The sequence below is a fragment of the Prunus dulcis genome, chromosome 7, assembly GCF_902201215.1.
Source record: "Prunus dulcis chromosome 7, ALMONDv2, whole genome shotgun sequence".
NCBI lineage: Eukaryota > Viridiplantae > Streptophyta > Magnoliopsida > Rosales > Rosaceae > Prunus > Prunus dulcis.
The window spans coordinates 10,178,739-10,194,019 of NC_047656.1; the positions used below are offsets into that span (position 1 = coordinate 10,178,739).

The following is a 15,281-nucleotide window of genomic DNA, read 5'->3' on the forward strand; positions in this document are numbered from 1 at the left end:
GAATGAGTGAGAAATTGGATTCTTTTTATGTCTAGCATTGATGTAATTAGGTCAAAGTCATTTAAGAAAGGAATTATTATCAGCCCCTCATAATAAGCATTTGAACTCCTTTCCTCTTCAAATTTTTTTTTTTTTCACCATGGAGGAGTGTATGATGATTATTTTGGAGTTGAAAAAGTGATTTTAGGGTATTGCCGGTTTGTATCTCAATATTTTGATCCAACTAATGAGGTACATGATATGGCAACCAATGTCAACATTTATTAAATCCACGTTAACATCGGAGACATGACAAATTACACAAGTTGTCATTATGTGCCACATAAGTAAGTATCAAAAAATTGTGATACAAGCAAGTTGATGACCCTAGGATTACCGTTTCTCAAAAGACTTGACCCAAGCATATCATTACTACAGATAAGAAAATTCCAATTTCTTATGCACTCCATCTACAGCATTTTGTACAGAATTTGTTGGGTCCAAAAGCCAAATAGAAAGTACAGATTTTGTTTGTTTGTTCAGTTTCCTCTTGGGATTCGAACGTATCTGGTTCAGAATTTGTCACAATATATAGAGATAATGACATGATATCTGAATAGCAAAAAGCATCACAAATGAAAGGTATATGTTCTCTTCAACCAACCAAAAGAAGCTTCATCTAAGAACCAATAATAATAATAATGAAGGGGATTTCTGATTTCAACCAAACCAAATCAGTAACAATACATAATTTCTCTACAACAAAGCAGTAATGAAAAAATTGAATCTTAATCATAATTTGCTCGCCTCCATGTTCATGTCCCAACATAACAAACACAGAGAAATAGACATGAATGAAATTGGAAAATGAATAGAAAAAGAAATTCCGCAACCACTTAAATAGAAGCCTTTCTTTAATACAAAATCTGTTAAGTGTAAATTCTCTGTCCACCTCTTGCTTTGCATGATTAGAAGCATTTCCTGTGGACAATTGAGGGACCAGATTCATCATACTCTGCCTTTGCAATCCACATCTGCGTTCAAAGACAAGTAGCTTTCAGTGACAAATACATTACTTACCTCCTAAATGAAGCATCAAATTAGCACTTTGTCAAGTAAAAGAGGTGTTTCAGCTATTTCCAATTAAGTACAACGTTCTTTACAAATACCAACATTTTTTGCTTTCGGAAAACTCAGTTCGGGTCATGTTACTCTAAGTTTAAAATGCATCAGTAGAGTGAGTAAAACAGATGCACACATACAGACACACACAACACATTACCTGTTGGAAGGTGCTGAGGGATGCCAAAATGGAGCCTCCAATCCAGACACTATATTTCCTCTCCGGTGGTGCTACGACCTTAATTTTCATGCTACTTGGAGCTAATGCTGTAATCTCTTTGCTCATCCTATCAGCAATGCCAGGGAACATAGTGGAGCCTCCACTAAGGACAATATTGCCATAGAGATCCTTCCTAATATCAACATCACACTTCATAATAGAGTTGTATGTGGTTTCATGGATACCAGCAGCTTCCATTCCAATCATGGATGGCTGGAAGAGGACTTCAGGGCAGCGGAATCTTTCAGCCCCGATGGTGATCACCTGTCCATCAGGTAGCTCATAACTTTTTTCCACAGATGAGCTGGTCTTTGAAGTCTCTAGCTCTTGTTCATAGTCAAGAGCAATATATGCTAATTTCTCCTTCATGTCCCTCACAATTTCGCGCTCAGCAGTGGTGGTGAAAGAGTAACCACGTTCAGTCAAGATTTTCATAAGGGCATCTGTAAGATCACGACCTGCCAGGTCCAAACGAAGGATGGCATGTGGGAGGGCATACCCTTCATAAATTGGAACTGTGTGGCTCACACCATCCCCTGAGTCGAGAACGATACCTAAACAGCAAAACATACATGACCACAAAACATTAGAAATCAAAGTTTAAAAACCAATTTTTAATTTTATTTATTCAAGGTTTTTAAACATTCTTCCATAGTACTTTTGCAAATATCATCTGGTACCATTGTGCTTAAATAATGAACACAGTAGGTGGTACAAAGAGATTTGGTTCCCCTGCGCTATATCATGAATGCAATCATGCAATAGGTGGTATAAGGATTTCCTATGAGCTTACTTAATGAAATTCAGGAATGCAATAGATAAAGGGAAATGGAAATTATATGGTAAATTTGATAAACCAACTTGAATTTGCCTATAAAGCATGAATTTGATTCTTTTCCCCCATTATAAGAACATGTTTTAATAATGAGGTGCACACAGTTGTCTCTGTGTTTTCAACTTAGCAAACAAATTAATGTCTATTTTACATCTGTATTTATTCTCCTATGAGATCCATTGCAAATTTATTTGGTTCAAATTTTTATTTTATTTTTCATATAATGATAATAACATACCATGCATATTAGAAAGAAAACAAATCAAGTACTCAATTGAATGGCTTACCAGTTGTGCGTCCACTAGCATATAGGGAAAGGACAGCCTGGATTGCAACGTACATTGCCGGAGTGTTGAATGTCTCAAACATGATTTGAGTCATTTTTTCACGATTGGCCTTGGGGTTAAGGGGTGCTTCTGTCAGGAGAACTGGATGCTCTTCTGGGGCAACACGAAGCTCGTTGTAGAATGTGTGATGCCAGATCTTCTCCATGTCATCCCAATTGCTAACAATACCATGCTCAATCGGATATTTCAAGGTCAAAATACCTCTTTTTGATTGAGCCTCATCCCCTACATAGGCATCCTTTTGCCCCATACCAACCATCACACCCGTGTGGCGAGGGCGACCAACAATGCTGGGAAATACAGCCCTTGGAGCATCATCTCCAGCAAATCCTGCCTGCATCATCAAGATCAGATAATATTCATCACTTTGATACTATGATCAACCTTAAAGAAAAATTCCTTTATGGTTTTGAAAAGAAAAGCCATTTTGGGATCACCAAGAGAATGGTTATGGGCTCATTACCTTCACCATTCCAGTACCATTGTCACAAACAAGAGGCTGAATATCTTCAGATTCTGCCATTTTCTATTGCCTGCTGCAGAAACAAACCAGCATTGCATCAAATTATAGCAAACAAGTGCTCATCCCTTGGATCACATTCATATGCATCTGTGGATTATTAGTATGTGCAATTGGATGCACCAATTTGATACCCAGGAATAAGAAATGCTAAAGATGCTGGCTTAGTTTAAAAATAATGGGAAATCAAATCAACAAGCAAGTTATGCAGATCATCATCATTAAAACATCAAAATTGAGAGGAAATATCAATCCAATGCCTCAAGAACATAATTTTGAGATGATCAAGCAAAACCCATCAATGTTTTCAAAAATCATAAATGTAGATAATTTTGAGATGATCAAGCAAAACCCATCAATGTTTTCAAAAATCATGCCCAATAACCAGACAAGATGGCATAAAAAAAATCAAATAAAATACAAATATTTAAATTTAAAAAAAAAATTGAAGAAGAAGAAAAAAAGAGTACCTTTGAATGGAAATAGAACACAATCTCTCTCTGTTTCTCTCTCTGGAGATGTCTGCCTCTGTCTTAACAGAATGGCTGAGGTACCCGCCCTCTTGTTTAAAAAAAGGAAGCTCTCCCAAATGAAATTCAGCTTAAATGAACCTCAAATTCGCTCTCTCGAGATCCTGACCGTCGGCTACGAATATCTGATCAACGGACCCCATGACGAGTCACGTTGATGGTGGAAACAGCTGGCTCACTTTCGGTCTTTGCTATTGCGAGGACTGATATGCCCCTGCTATTAGTGGCTAATGGCCCACCCGTCCTTTGTGTTTATGACCAAGGACATATCAGGAAACATGCCCATATAGTACATCGAAATGTAACTGCTCCTTAATAATAATTGAGTTATTAATTATTTTTTCTAAAATTTGAAATAGTACTTAATATATCAGATTTTGAGTGATTTTATTTGCTGAGTACATAAGATTTAAAACGACGTTTGAAAAAAAAATAAAAGAATGACACTCACATTAGTTGGCATTTTGAAATTTTAAAATTAATTTTAGTTATTAGAAAATTACTGAGAAGCGTCATCTACGACTCTTGTTAGTGAACTTACAAAAAAAGAATGAGCTCACATAATTAGTTTTTTTTGTCATTAATTATTGAGTGGTGTGATGTATTTGAATAGGTTGTTTCAAAAGCACATCAAAACTCTCGAATGTAATGTTATTTTCAACTTCATGGTATATGAATAATTTTTCAGCCAACATGGTCTAACCCGATGAAAAATGGTTTTAGTTTATAGACCAGTGATCTCAGGTTCGAACCCTCATAATATTTTGATAGTGCATGTGCGAGAAACCCCTTCTCCCATTTGTAGTTTAGACTATTGTTTGTATTTGAAAAAAATAAATTTCAAAATACAAACATCGTTATAGCATGTATGTGTTGTTTATGATGTACCGAGTTGACTCAAATTATAACACATATCAATAATAATAAACTTGATACAAAATTTCTCTATAAAATAAAAATAAAAAATAAAAAAAACTTGATACACAATACACCATTTTAGCACACCACATGGTGCATCGCATGGTTAGATTTATGCATCTATTTCAAGTCACCTAGACAAACCTACATGCCAATTAGGTGGGTAAAGTTCACTACTTCACTACCAAATTTTGATTTCCAAAATGCCCTCACACTTGTATAGTTGTCAAATAATAAAGAGTAGGGGGGCAAATTGGTCACACAAAATATAATTTGTATGCTAAGTAGGATGCCCTCTTGAAGCACTTTATTTAAGTGGGAGGATGGGGGTGTGTGGGGTTGGGTGGTAGTAATCATACATGGGACGGTGCGAAAAGAGCAAATGCCAACTCAGCAATTCCGTTTCCAACTGATTGGAGATCATGTCGGCGTGTTTGTTCACGTGCGGTCACATCCACGGACACTTGCACGCACCGCCCATGTTCTCGTCGATTGTTCCGTTAGACGTTGACCAGGTGAATTAGTCAACAGCGAAATCAACGCATAACTACCGGCAAAAGCTCACAAACGTGGTCACCCGTCTTGGAGGCAGGCTGCCTTGTATAAAAGTTTCCCTTTTTTTTTTCTTTTTTTTTCCCCCTCATTTTTCTAAATTAGGAAATCATTCTTAGTTTCTTTTTATTTTTTATAAACCAATGCATTCTTTTAATATTTCATAATATTCCAATGAATCTTAAATGAATTTCAAATTGTGTTAAGATATTGTCGCACAATATTTGATCATGTGACAAGTATATAAAAAGTTAATTGTGATTAAAACATTACATGCGACGATTATTTTGTTAAACAAACAAGCGATATACCCATCAAGGAGTAAGCAAGGTCGATAATCCCTAGGAAGTTAATTTTCTTCCTTATATTTTAATTGTTTGCCCTTTTAATTATTGATTTTGTTTTCTTAAGAATTGGGGCAGTGATTTTTTTATTTAGGGCAGTGTTGTTGGTAAAATGTCTCACAGTGAAACAAACACCAAACATATACGGGGCGCTGAAATTTATTTGAGAGATTCTTCGTTTCATCTTTACAAAAACAAAAAAATTCTAACCCAACAATCGAATACACACCAAAATTGATGGTGTCATCTAGAGTTTGACATCTAGGAATTACCCCCCCAATTGTCATCTAATCACCCCATGGTTAATTGATTTAAGTATAACCAGTTGCATTGCAGTGATAATTGGCGAACAGAAAAAGTTGTACTTTTTGCTACAGTTAATGTGTGGTAAAGCCATTATTTAGTGAGCAAGGGAGATCCTAATTGCACATCTTTATCCATGTGAACATCTTTTCTTTTGGGATCGGTCATCATGGCTAGTTTGGTCCCGCTTGTATGCTAAAAGAAGCATTTTTTTTTATAATAACCAGGTCACCTACTCATCTAACTATGTATTGGACCAATTAAAAAATTTGGGTTAAGGGCATGCTTCTTTATTTAAAAGAAACATGCTTTTATTTATTTATTTAGTTTTACTTCTTTTCATAAATTCATGGGTCCACATATTATACTCCTTTACATTTCCCATCCCTCATCTTCAATTGGACACTCCTCTTAATATTTTAGAAAAATTAGGTATTAGACATAATTAACTTTATTAATTATTATTTGAGACATTGGACATTTTTGTTTGGGTTTTAATACCTAAAAAAGAATTGTTATTTTGGATTAGGCCAAAGAGGAGGCCCAGATTCGTTGGGTTTGTCTAAATTATAAAAGAAAAATACAATTTTACCCTTTTGTTTTAAAATCAGATTTCAGCACCTCTCTCTCTCCTCTTCCTTATTCACTCCAGCGATGACGACTCCCTCTTCTCTCCATTGACGATACGACGCCCTCTCTTTCTCCTCTTTCTTCTTCGCTCAATCAACGACAACAACACCCGCTCTCTCTCCTCTTCCTTATTAGTCTCCATCAACAACGACACCCTCTCTCTCATCTTTCTTCTTTTCACGCAAAGCTCTGTTTTTCATCTGGTGAGGTATGTGTTTTCTAGATCAGATTCTTATTTCAATTTTGTAGATCTGTTAGGCCAACCTATATGGATCTAACAATAGATCCGTTATTTCAATTTTCTAGATCAGATTCTTCTCAAGCGAAGTTTTTGTATCTATTGATTTATTAAGACTATATGGATCTAACAATTCGTTTGGCCAGCCTTGTCATTGGTGTGGGGTGAAATGATTTGGCTTTAATTCACATTTATAAATAAGTTTTGAACTCTGCTTGATTGCCTGAATGGAAGGTTTGGACATACATCCTTAATTCTTGATCATTTTTCATTTTCATTAGTCTAACGTTCTAATATTGGTCTCATAGAACTTTTGAGATTGACGAGATTGCAAATTGTAACAATGTAGTTGGTAGGAATTAAGCTATTTTTTTAGGTGAAAAACTATTGTTCCATGTTCTGAATTTTCCTCTTGGAAAAGCATTAGTTTTGCCTCCTCTGTTATAAACTGCATCTGTTTGTTGGAGTGTTGGCAGAAACTGCATTGCAGTTTCTGGTTTCATAAAGGCAATGTTACAACTGCTCATGGAGTTAAATGTGTTTTTATCTAAGTTTTAGTACTTTGAACATGGTTTTCTTTTGGTTTCTATTCAAATTTAAGGGTATGTTATCACATAAAGTGCAATGTTGTTTCTGTTATTTCAGTTTTTGACTATAAACTGTAGTGCAGTTTCTTGTTTCATAATTCGATTTCATACTAATATTTGGATTTCTATTGGAATGTTACAACTGCTCATGTACATTATTTAGTGATTTTAATTGTTTTCTGTTTTTGTTTGTTGTTTTGTTTGCATTTTCAAGGCTAATGGAGGTGTGTGTCATTGCCAAGTGCACATATAAGTCGGAAACCATCATGTTTTCAGTTTCATCAGAGTCATCCATGGTTGATATTTTGAAGACTTTGTGTCTGAGGTTTAGGGGTTTGCAGTTGGGTTGTTTCACATTACGGTATTCGGTGCTCAGTTATCCGAGTTGTTTTCTAGAAATGGATAGCGATTTGGACTTGATGAGGACATTTTTGTTGACATCAAATGAGAAGACTGTTGATATTTTAGTGAAGGATTTATGCGGGAGCAATGAATATAGTGGTGATTTTTGTGTAAATAAGGAGTTGATAGCATGTGAAAAGGGCGAGTCGTCGTGTTATGAAATTGAATTATGTGCAGTTTCTGGTCAAAATTTGCTACAAACAACCAGAAATCAAAAGGCAAAAACAGTACTGAAACTAATATCAAAACACATTTAACTTCATGAGCAGTTATAACATTCCCATAAACCCTAGCAAAAAGCACTCTGAAATTGAATTATGGAACCAGAAACTGCAATGCAGTTTCTGGTCAAATTAGGTGGCTTTGGTTTTATATTAATTAAGCAAAATTAATTATCTTTCTTCCAAATTAGTTAAGTTTTTTATGGGTTAAAACTAAAGAGCCCTTAAATAAACTGTATTTGACAGTTAAGCACAATGGCACATGTAGTAATTTTAGGGTTGTTGGATGTCCTTTTGATAAAATTAGGTGGCTTTGGTTTTATATTAATTAAGCAAAATTAATTATCTTTCTTCCAAATTAGTTAAGTTTTTTATGGGTTAAAACTAAAGAGTCCTAATATTTTTGAGTCATGTCTTATAAAGTTACACAATTTCTCTAACAGGCGGGACAATTATCCAATTTAATAAGTTTTTTTGTATGGTTAGAATCGAGTTTCATTTAATAGAAGGTCAAAGCCAATTACACAAACGTTATACCCAAAAAATGAGTTCAACCAAATGCAATACAAAAGGCATAGAGCCAACTGTAGTTATTAAACTTATGAAAGACAGGGTAAAGGCATAAAGCCCACATAAAAGAAAAAGCCCACAAAACACAACCCACACTTTGAAAACCCTGAGACAAAGAACATGGAAATGTTGCACCACCCAAAACCCATGAGTTGCGCCACCAACGCAAGACCCCCACCACCGAAGAGAAAATGGTAACCAAAGCTACAAACAGAAAATGAATTATGGTAGTGGGTGGATGATGCTTTTAAAGTGCATATGTCACTTATTGCTTGAATTATAATAGCGCTCTTTGTAGCTTTGGTGGCTTGTCCACCATCATTTTCCAATTTAATAAGTTCAATCTCATCTTTTGCAAGGACAACGAATGTGCAAAATACACTGGTCCTATCTTGCCTAGCCCAAACGTAGAAGTCCCCAAATATGTTCAAGTTTCAACCAATAAAAAGGAAGCCCAAGTTTGCCAAGGGCCTATTTTGTCCTCATGGCTTATTACGGTCGGGTCGACCGGACCCAAAATAGCATTGGCTTTAATACATCGGCGAAGCGTGAGCGTAGGTTCAGGGCCGTGGGCTTCACCTCTACTTGCTTCCCCTCTCTAAGCTCTCTCTATGTCTGTCTCTCTCTGAGAATCAATTCTCAGAAAAAAAATGAATAGAGGCATGAAAGCGGCTCTCACGAACTCAAAACTCGACTGCTGCATTTATGTGAGGGCTGCCCTCTTTCATTCTACCCCCGTCTTGGATCGTAAGAGACGCAACTATTGGGAACCTGTAATTCTCTCTCTCTCTCTCTCTCTCTCTCTCTCTCTCTCTCTCTATATATATATATATATATGTTTTTGGGTCATGTTCCATTTTGTTTATTTTTAATAGTGTCTGCTGAAGTTTGAAAATTTCGATGATTTGAGTATGCATCAGTGAGATGAGAATCCAAAAAAGATTGATACTTTTGGTATTTTTTTTCTTAACCTTATTGATTGCCCGTTCTATCTGCTTTCTTTGGCTGTGAAAAAATAAGTGGAAGTGAGAAATAGACAAATTTTTATGGATTATGTTTCATTTTGTTTTGGGAATCTTATAAACGAGAGTGTGCCTGAAAACAGGGTCAAATGAAATAGTTCATTAGCTAATATGTGTAGAGGGTATTGTAAGTTATCTATCTCAGAAGATGAATAGTTGGGCTTCTGAGCTGAAGTTCATTGATTGATTTTCTGCATTTTCTCACCAAGTAGCCAGTGCACTGTGGTAAAATTTCAAGCTTTCATAAAAAGACAAGTAGGCCACAACTGTCTCTTACTCCATTCATTAATTTAGAGGTCCCACTTTTAGTTGAATGGAAATATCAAAATAATAACCTTGAATGCAAAGAGGAACTTTGAAATGCTGAATTTAGTATGGTTATATTGACATGGTATCCATCACTCGAAGGGGCATGGAAACACATAAGAACTCTTGAATGGAATTGGAAAAGGGATGCAACTCTAGTTTCTTTGGAAATGGTAAGATCGTTGGCACAAGAAGTTGATCCTATTGATCTTGACTTGGTTCTGATCTATGTATTTCTCTTAAGCCCACATAACAGCTCAACCAAGATAGGTCTCTTTGCCATAATGCTTACCTTTTGATTGATTAGTATGTTGTTAGTACCTGCACAAGTTACGTCAAAGCCTTGGCATAGATATGTTAATTCTGCTTATTTTTCTGTGGGTCCAGTTTTTATTATTATCATTATTATTTTTTTTGTAGTTTACAAAATGAATTATTGAAAGTTATTTTGTTTCCTCTTATGCTGTACATTTCTTCACTGCATTTGATATGCAGGCCGTGTCAATTTTAGGTTCATCTGTATCCATTTGTTTCCTTACTCCCATTCCATCCCTTTTGAATTATAATAACTTATATTCTATCTCTTAGTTCTGATAGTGAATGGAAATTATGTCAGTTGCTCATAACTGTTCATTTGCAGAGATTCAACAACCATTCAAGAAGGTCCGGAAGGAACCATGCAAAGCAAACGTTACTGCGCAATGTCAATGCTTATGCAGACTTCTTATTTCAGGTTCTCTATTCCTGCTGTTAATTCGTTTTATAGTATGATTGGGAAAATGCCAATTGTTGCTACATTTAACTCTAAGATTTTAATTTTGAGACCTTGCAAATTCTTGTGCTAGAAATTTTGAAGTGTCAAATGCTGTAGGTTATTCTTGAGTTATAAGGAAAATGAGCACTGTCAGGTAGCAGTACCAGAACAGTCAATCTTTTTATATATTTACTTATTTTAGAATACTTGTACAGAAATGAATCTCACTGATATAACACATTTTCCCTTAGTTCCCCACTTTTGATGATTATTGTTTCCAGGCAACAGTCTGTTTATTTTTAGTGGTATCTTGTCAGACATGATGGTTTCAATTGAAATTTGTTTCCTTTTTTCTCGTCCTGGTAATGATTTGATATATCTCTATTTCTTCATGGGTTGCTCATCTTTTGTAATTTTATACTGGCCTTTTCCAATTTATGCATAGGTGAACAGTTACAAATTTTGTCCTCTTCTGTTTTTGTAAATTTTTTGATTATGTTCCAACTATATATTTTTTGAATGTTTCAGAGTTGGCAGAAGGAGTACGATGAGGATGAGCCCTCTTCTAGTAAAGGCACCTCATGGTTTAAAAAGCAATACTCAGCCAAGGGATCCAAAAAGAATGGGGGAGGCAATCAAGGAGCCTGGAATTCTGGCAGAAGTAAGGAAGTATTTATGCAGAAAAGGACATGTAGTACATCTTCTAAAATTAGATATATTAATGGCACATCTTTTTAACCTGGGTCAGGATAGTGGGTCTGTCTTTTTAGTTGGCTCCCATTCAGGAATCATTTTGCCCGGAATCTTTTACAAATTTTGCCGAGCAGTTCGAATAAAGCCTTTCATGCGGGCTTAAGTGCGACATTTGTTCGACAGAGACCACTAGGTGTAGTTTTGTGTGGTTTAGCTTGTGAGCCATATATCATGTATAAGGACTCTAAATTCAACTGAAGTAGGCGATGCTCTTTTGTGATGGCATCAGATAGGCACCTTTCACGTTCCTTACATGATTGATGTTATGTTGTGATTTCTAAATTCAGTTTCATCATCCTTGAAGTTGCATATGATCTCAGTGCAATTTGCAATGCTATTTCAGGAGGTTTCCAGTGTTGCGAAGAAGATATAGATGTGGAGACCATTTTCCGATCCACGTTTGGTGGAACCAAATTCTATTATTGGTCGTTCATTGATGAAGAGAGTTCGCAGTGGAGGAGCTCTTCAAATCACTCTAACTATGGTAGGTCCTGGAATTGGAGACAACAGAATAAGGAAGAATATGAAACTGAGTCTGAGTCCGAGTCTGAAAGGTCTGAGTCAGATGAAAGGTTGGCCCTCGGATTGAGTGCTTCTGGCCCTCTAACACTTGAAGATGTCAAGAATGCGTGAGTTCTTTTAGCAGGATCGCTTTTTTACTTCTCAGTCACTCTTTTCCACTCATATATGTTAATTTTGCTTCATCATCTAATCCGAATCCTACTTACATTTTAGATACCGAATCTCTGCTCTAAAATGGCATCCAGATCGTCACCAGGGATCTTCCAAGGTATCATCAACATGCTCTAATCATTCATTAGGATTGTTTTTTATATTGAATCTTTGATGTGGAATATCACGAGTGTAAAGGAAGAGAGTCTAATTTGGCTTATACACGTAGAGCTGGAAAATTATTCTTTTTTTACCAGACTGGTGAGTGTGGAAAATCATTTATGAGTACTATTTACCTAGCAATGCCCAGCTGAGTGACATTGGTCGAAGCAATTGTAGTGCATTGAAGATTTGTTACAGGTGGTTGGAGATGTTCAAATGCTTTACATAAATTGAGTGCTCAGACTTCTAACATTTTTGCTATATTAATGCAGGCTGCTGCAGAGGAAAAGTTCAAGCTTTGCAGTGCGGCATATCAATCTTTATGTGATAAACTGGCTGTGAACTGATGATGTACCAAGCCGGCCGGCTAACTTAGTTTAAGTGCAGAGATGCTAGTACATGTAACATATCATTATATTTTTATTGAAGTTTGTAGTTTCTTTCTAGGCAATTAAGGGACAGGCTTCAACGGAGGAATGGTAGTTGTAGCTGAAATTTTTTATGAAACAGAACAACGCTGCCGGTGTGGCTTTGAAAGCGTTCAGCCAGTGGAATAATTATCCGACGATGGCTGTTCACAGGCAGCGCCAGCTTTGCACTGCCGGAAGTATGTATGCCTATTTTTATTTTTATTATTTACTGAGGATGTAATAAACAGTATATTTTCTTTATTAATATTGAGTCTTGGTAGAAAGATTGATATGTGAAAATATGGAATATCAGTTTGAAAAGAAATTTGAATATACATGAATTTTTTGGAAGAATTATATTATCTTCCCAGACAATTTAGCATACAACATTAATTTCTTAATCCGCAAAACAAAGGTGTGAAAGAAAGAATATATATATTTCCGAGTTAGAACCTCGGCTACGGATGTAATTGTTACTAGCCTGTGGGCATGCGCTTCTGCATTTGTGAGAGCATTTTTTTTTATAAAATTTTAAAATTATTTTATAATTAAAAAGATAATAGATAGTTGTGTTCCACATAAATAAGATTTATTATTTGATTTTTTTTAATTTTAATATGAAAAAAATGTGAATTTATCATATTATTCTTATTTAATTAATAATTTCAATTTTTAATGTTTGCATTAACCAAGGGAATTTTTTGATATTTTGAATGTTTTACCATTCTCTGCATTTTACTCTTTATATATATATATATATATATTAATCACTTATAAATTGTAGTTTTTCTTTTTATCACAAATGGTCCCTGAAGTTTGTCAAAATATCACATTTGGCTCTTTATGTTTTTTCTTCTTCTAATATTATTGGTCCTGCCTGCTATCAGGTTCAATTAAAAATTTCTGTTAGATTGTTGACGTAAATGCCAACAATTATTAAAAATTTAAAAAATATTAAAAATGAAGAAAATAAATTTAGAAAACAATAAGCTGGTTAGAAGCTGGGGATGGGTCTCTAGTAGGGGTAGCGCCAGAATTTGGGCAGTGGCTAGGGGATGGGTCTCGGGTGGGACTGGGGCTGGGGTGGATGGGGGTTGTATGGTGGCGTTGGGCTTGGGAGTTTTCTGGATAGAGAGAAAAATAGGGTGAGAGAGAGAGAGAGAGAGAGAGAGGGAGAGAAGGAAGGATGAGGAAAGGAGGGATTGGGGGTTGGATTGAGGAATTGGGAGTCTGTGAAGTTGAGTCGATGAGAGGAGGTGGATTGGGGGGTCTGTGGTCGATGGGGGTTGCGGGAAAAGAGAGAGAGAGAGAGAGAGAGAGAGAGAGAGAGAGAGCTAAGGGTGGGGACAAAGAGATCAGAGGTAGAGGGTGGAGGAGATGGAAGGGGAAGGGGAGGGTAGGGGAGACGGAAGGGGAAGGAGGAGATGGGGAGGCTGAGTTGATTTTGTTTTCTCTTCTTTTTCTCATTTCAAATTTTTTTTTTAAATGTTAAATATTTCTTTTCTAAAAAAAATGTTAAACTATTTTTAAATTTTTTATTTATTTATTTAGATCCACATGGGATGATCTCATTGGATATGTGGGCACCATATATGTGCCACGTAATCAGTTTAACAAAAAATTTGATAGAACTTCACAACGGGACTAAATTGATGTTTGAGGTGTAATATAAAGCACCAATAATGTGAGAAAAAAATAAAGGACCAAAGCTGATAATTTGGCAAACCTCAAGGAACATTTGTGATAAAAACCCTAAATTATAAGCTGTAAGGGACTTATAGCTGAGGTGAAAAGTTGTAAGGGACTCGTAACTCAAATAGTTAAAAACCGTTACTATTGCATTCGAGGCTGTGTTTAAATCCCCTTCCCTCAATATCGCTTATTACAACCTGAAGTAAAAGATAATTTAGCATTTTTCTTCTTTTATGGTTCTTAGGTATAGAGAATCGAATTTGAGAAATTTTCAATGTTGTGTTGTGAACAAGGTCTAAAATATCGATAATATCGGTAGTCCAAAAATGTGGAAATTTCGATGGAAATATCGGGATATTATCGATATCGATAAAAATTGAATAAAAACCACAGAAATTGTAAGAAAAACTTGGAAATTTTTATTGAAACATTGGAGAATGTTTATTTAGTCAATTATCTATGAGTTTATCACAAAAAATTAGAAGGAAATGTATTGCATGATGGATTTAACTAATTTAAGTTGATTATACAGCAAGCGGGCAAACACTATGAGTGTAAAAAATATGTAATAATTAATGAAAAAAGATTAAGTACACCGTAATCATTTATATATAATGATTTATTATAATATTTTACACTTTATACATTGCATGGTAAGATACATGAATGACTTAGTACCACATAGAGTTCCTACGAGGTTCAAAATTTTCACTATCTTCATCATCTCTATGTGTAGAGTAAGTGTATTGTGAAGAGTAGTCATCAAATGATAAATCCCCAAAATAGTTTTGCATGTAATTGTTAACATACCACCCATATAAATATAAATATTTTAGCATATTATCCCAAAAACATAAGTGATATGGTGTTTAAGGTGTTAGAGGAGTAAAATGGGAGGGGTTCATATCCCCTTTGTGCTTTTTTCTCCCCTTTTTCCCTTTTTTTTTTTCCTTCACATCGATATTTTCGATATTTTAGCGATATTACACCTATATTTTGACAAAATATTGCTGAAATGTGAGCGAAATTATCGACATCGATATTTTCCGATATTATTGTCGATATTTATACGATATGTACATGGATATGTTTCGAAATATCTGAGATTCGAAAAAACTGAAATATCCTCAATATTTCCTCGATATTATCGATATTTCAGACTATAGTTGTGAAACATAAATATCACTGGACT

At 35.3% G+C, this 15,281-nt stretch overlaps 2 protein-coding genes and 1 long non-coding RNA gene across 4 annotated transcripts; 2 read left to right on the forward strand and 1 right to left on the reverse strand.

Moving 5' to 3' along the window:
• Nucleotides 1-672: 672 nt before the first annotated feature.
• Nucleotides 673-3,601, reverse strand: LOC117633570 (actin-like). 2 transcript variants are annotated; one of them, XM_034367221.1, is made up of 5 exons: nucleotides 3,494-3,601; nucleotides 2,967-3,036; nucleotides 2,444-2,837; nucleotides 1,262-1,875; nucleotides 673-1,013 (listed from the first exon to the last, which is right to left on the reverse strand). In XM_034367221.1, exons 2-5 carry the CDS (start codon nucleotides 3,024-3,026, stop codon nucleotides 948-950), a joined length of 1,134 nt encoding a protein of 377 aa, XP_034223112.1. In that variant the 5' UTR covers nucleotides 3,027-3,036; nucleotides 3,494-3,601; the 3' UTR covers nucleotides 673-947. The 2 variants fall into 2 exon arrangements, with proteins under 2 accessions (XP_034223112.1, XP_034223113.1); XM_034367222.1 differs by having other exon boundaries at nucleotides 684-1,013; nucleotides 2,967-3,039.
• Nucleotides 3,602-6,334: 2,733 nt separating this feature from the next.
• LOC117635933 lies at nucleotides 6,335-7,642 on the forward strand. Its single transcript, XR_004586969.1, has 2 exons — nucleotides 6,335-6,508; nucleotides 7,340-7,642. It is a non-coding gene; the product is annotated as an uncharacterized LOC117635933 (long non-coding RNA).
• Nucleotides 7,643-8,855: 1,213 nt separating this feature from the next.
• LOC117634405 lies at nucleotides 8,856-12,697 on the forward strand. Its single transcript, XM_034368505.1, has 6 exons — nucleotides 8,856-9,091; nucleotides 10,287-10,379; nucleotides 10,929-11,061; nucleotides 11,497-11,782; nucleotides 11,889-11,943; nucleotides 12,260-12,697. The coding sequence occupies exons 1-6, from the start codon at nucleotides 8,969-8,971 to the stop codon at nucleotides 12,332-12,334; spliced, it is 765 nt and encodes a 254-aa protein (XP_034224396.1). The 5' UTR covers nucleotides 8,856-8,968; the 3' UTR covers nucleotides 12,335-12,697.
• Nucleotides 12,698-15,281: the final 2,584 nt, after the last annotated feature.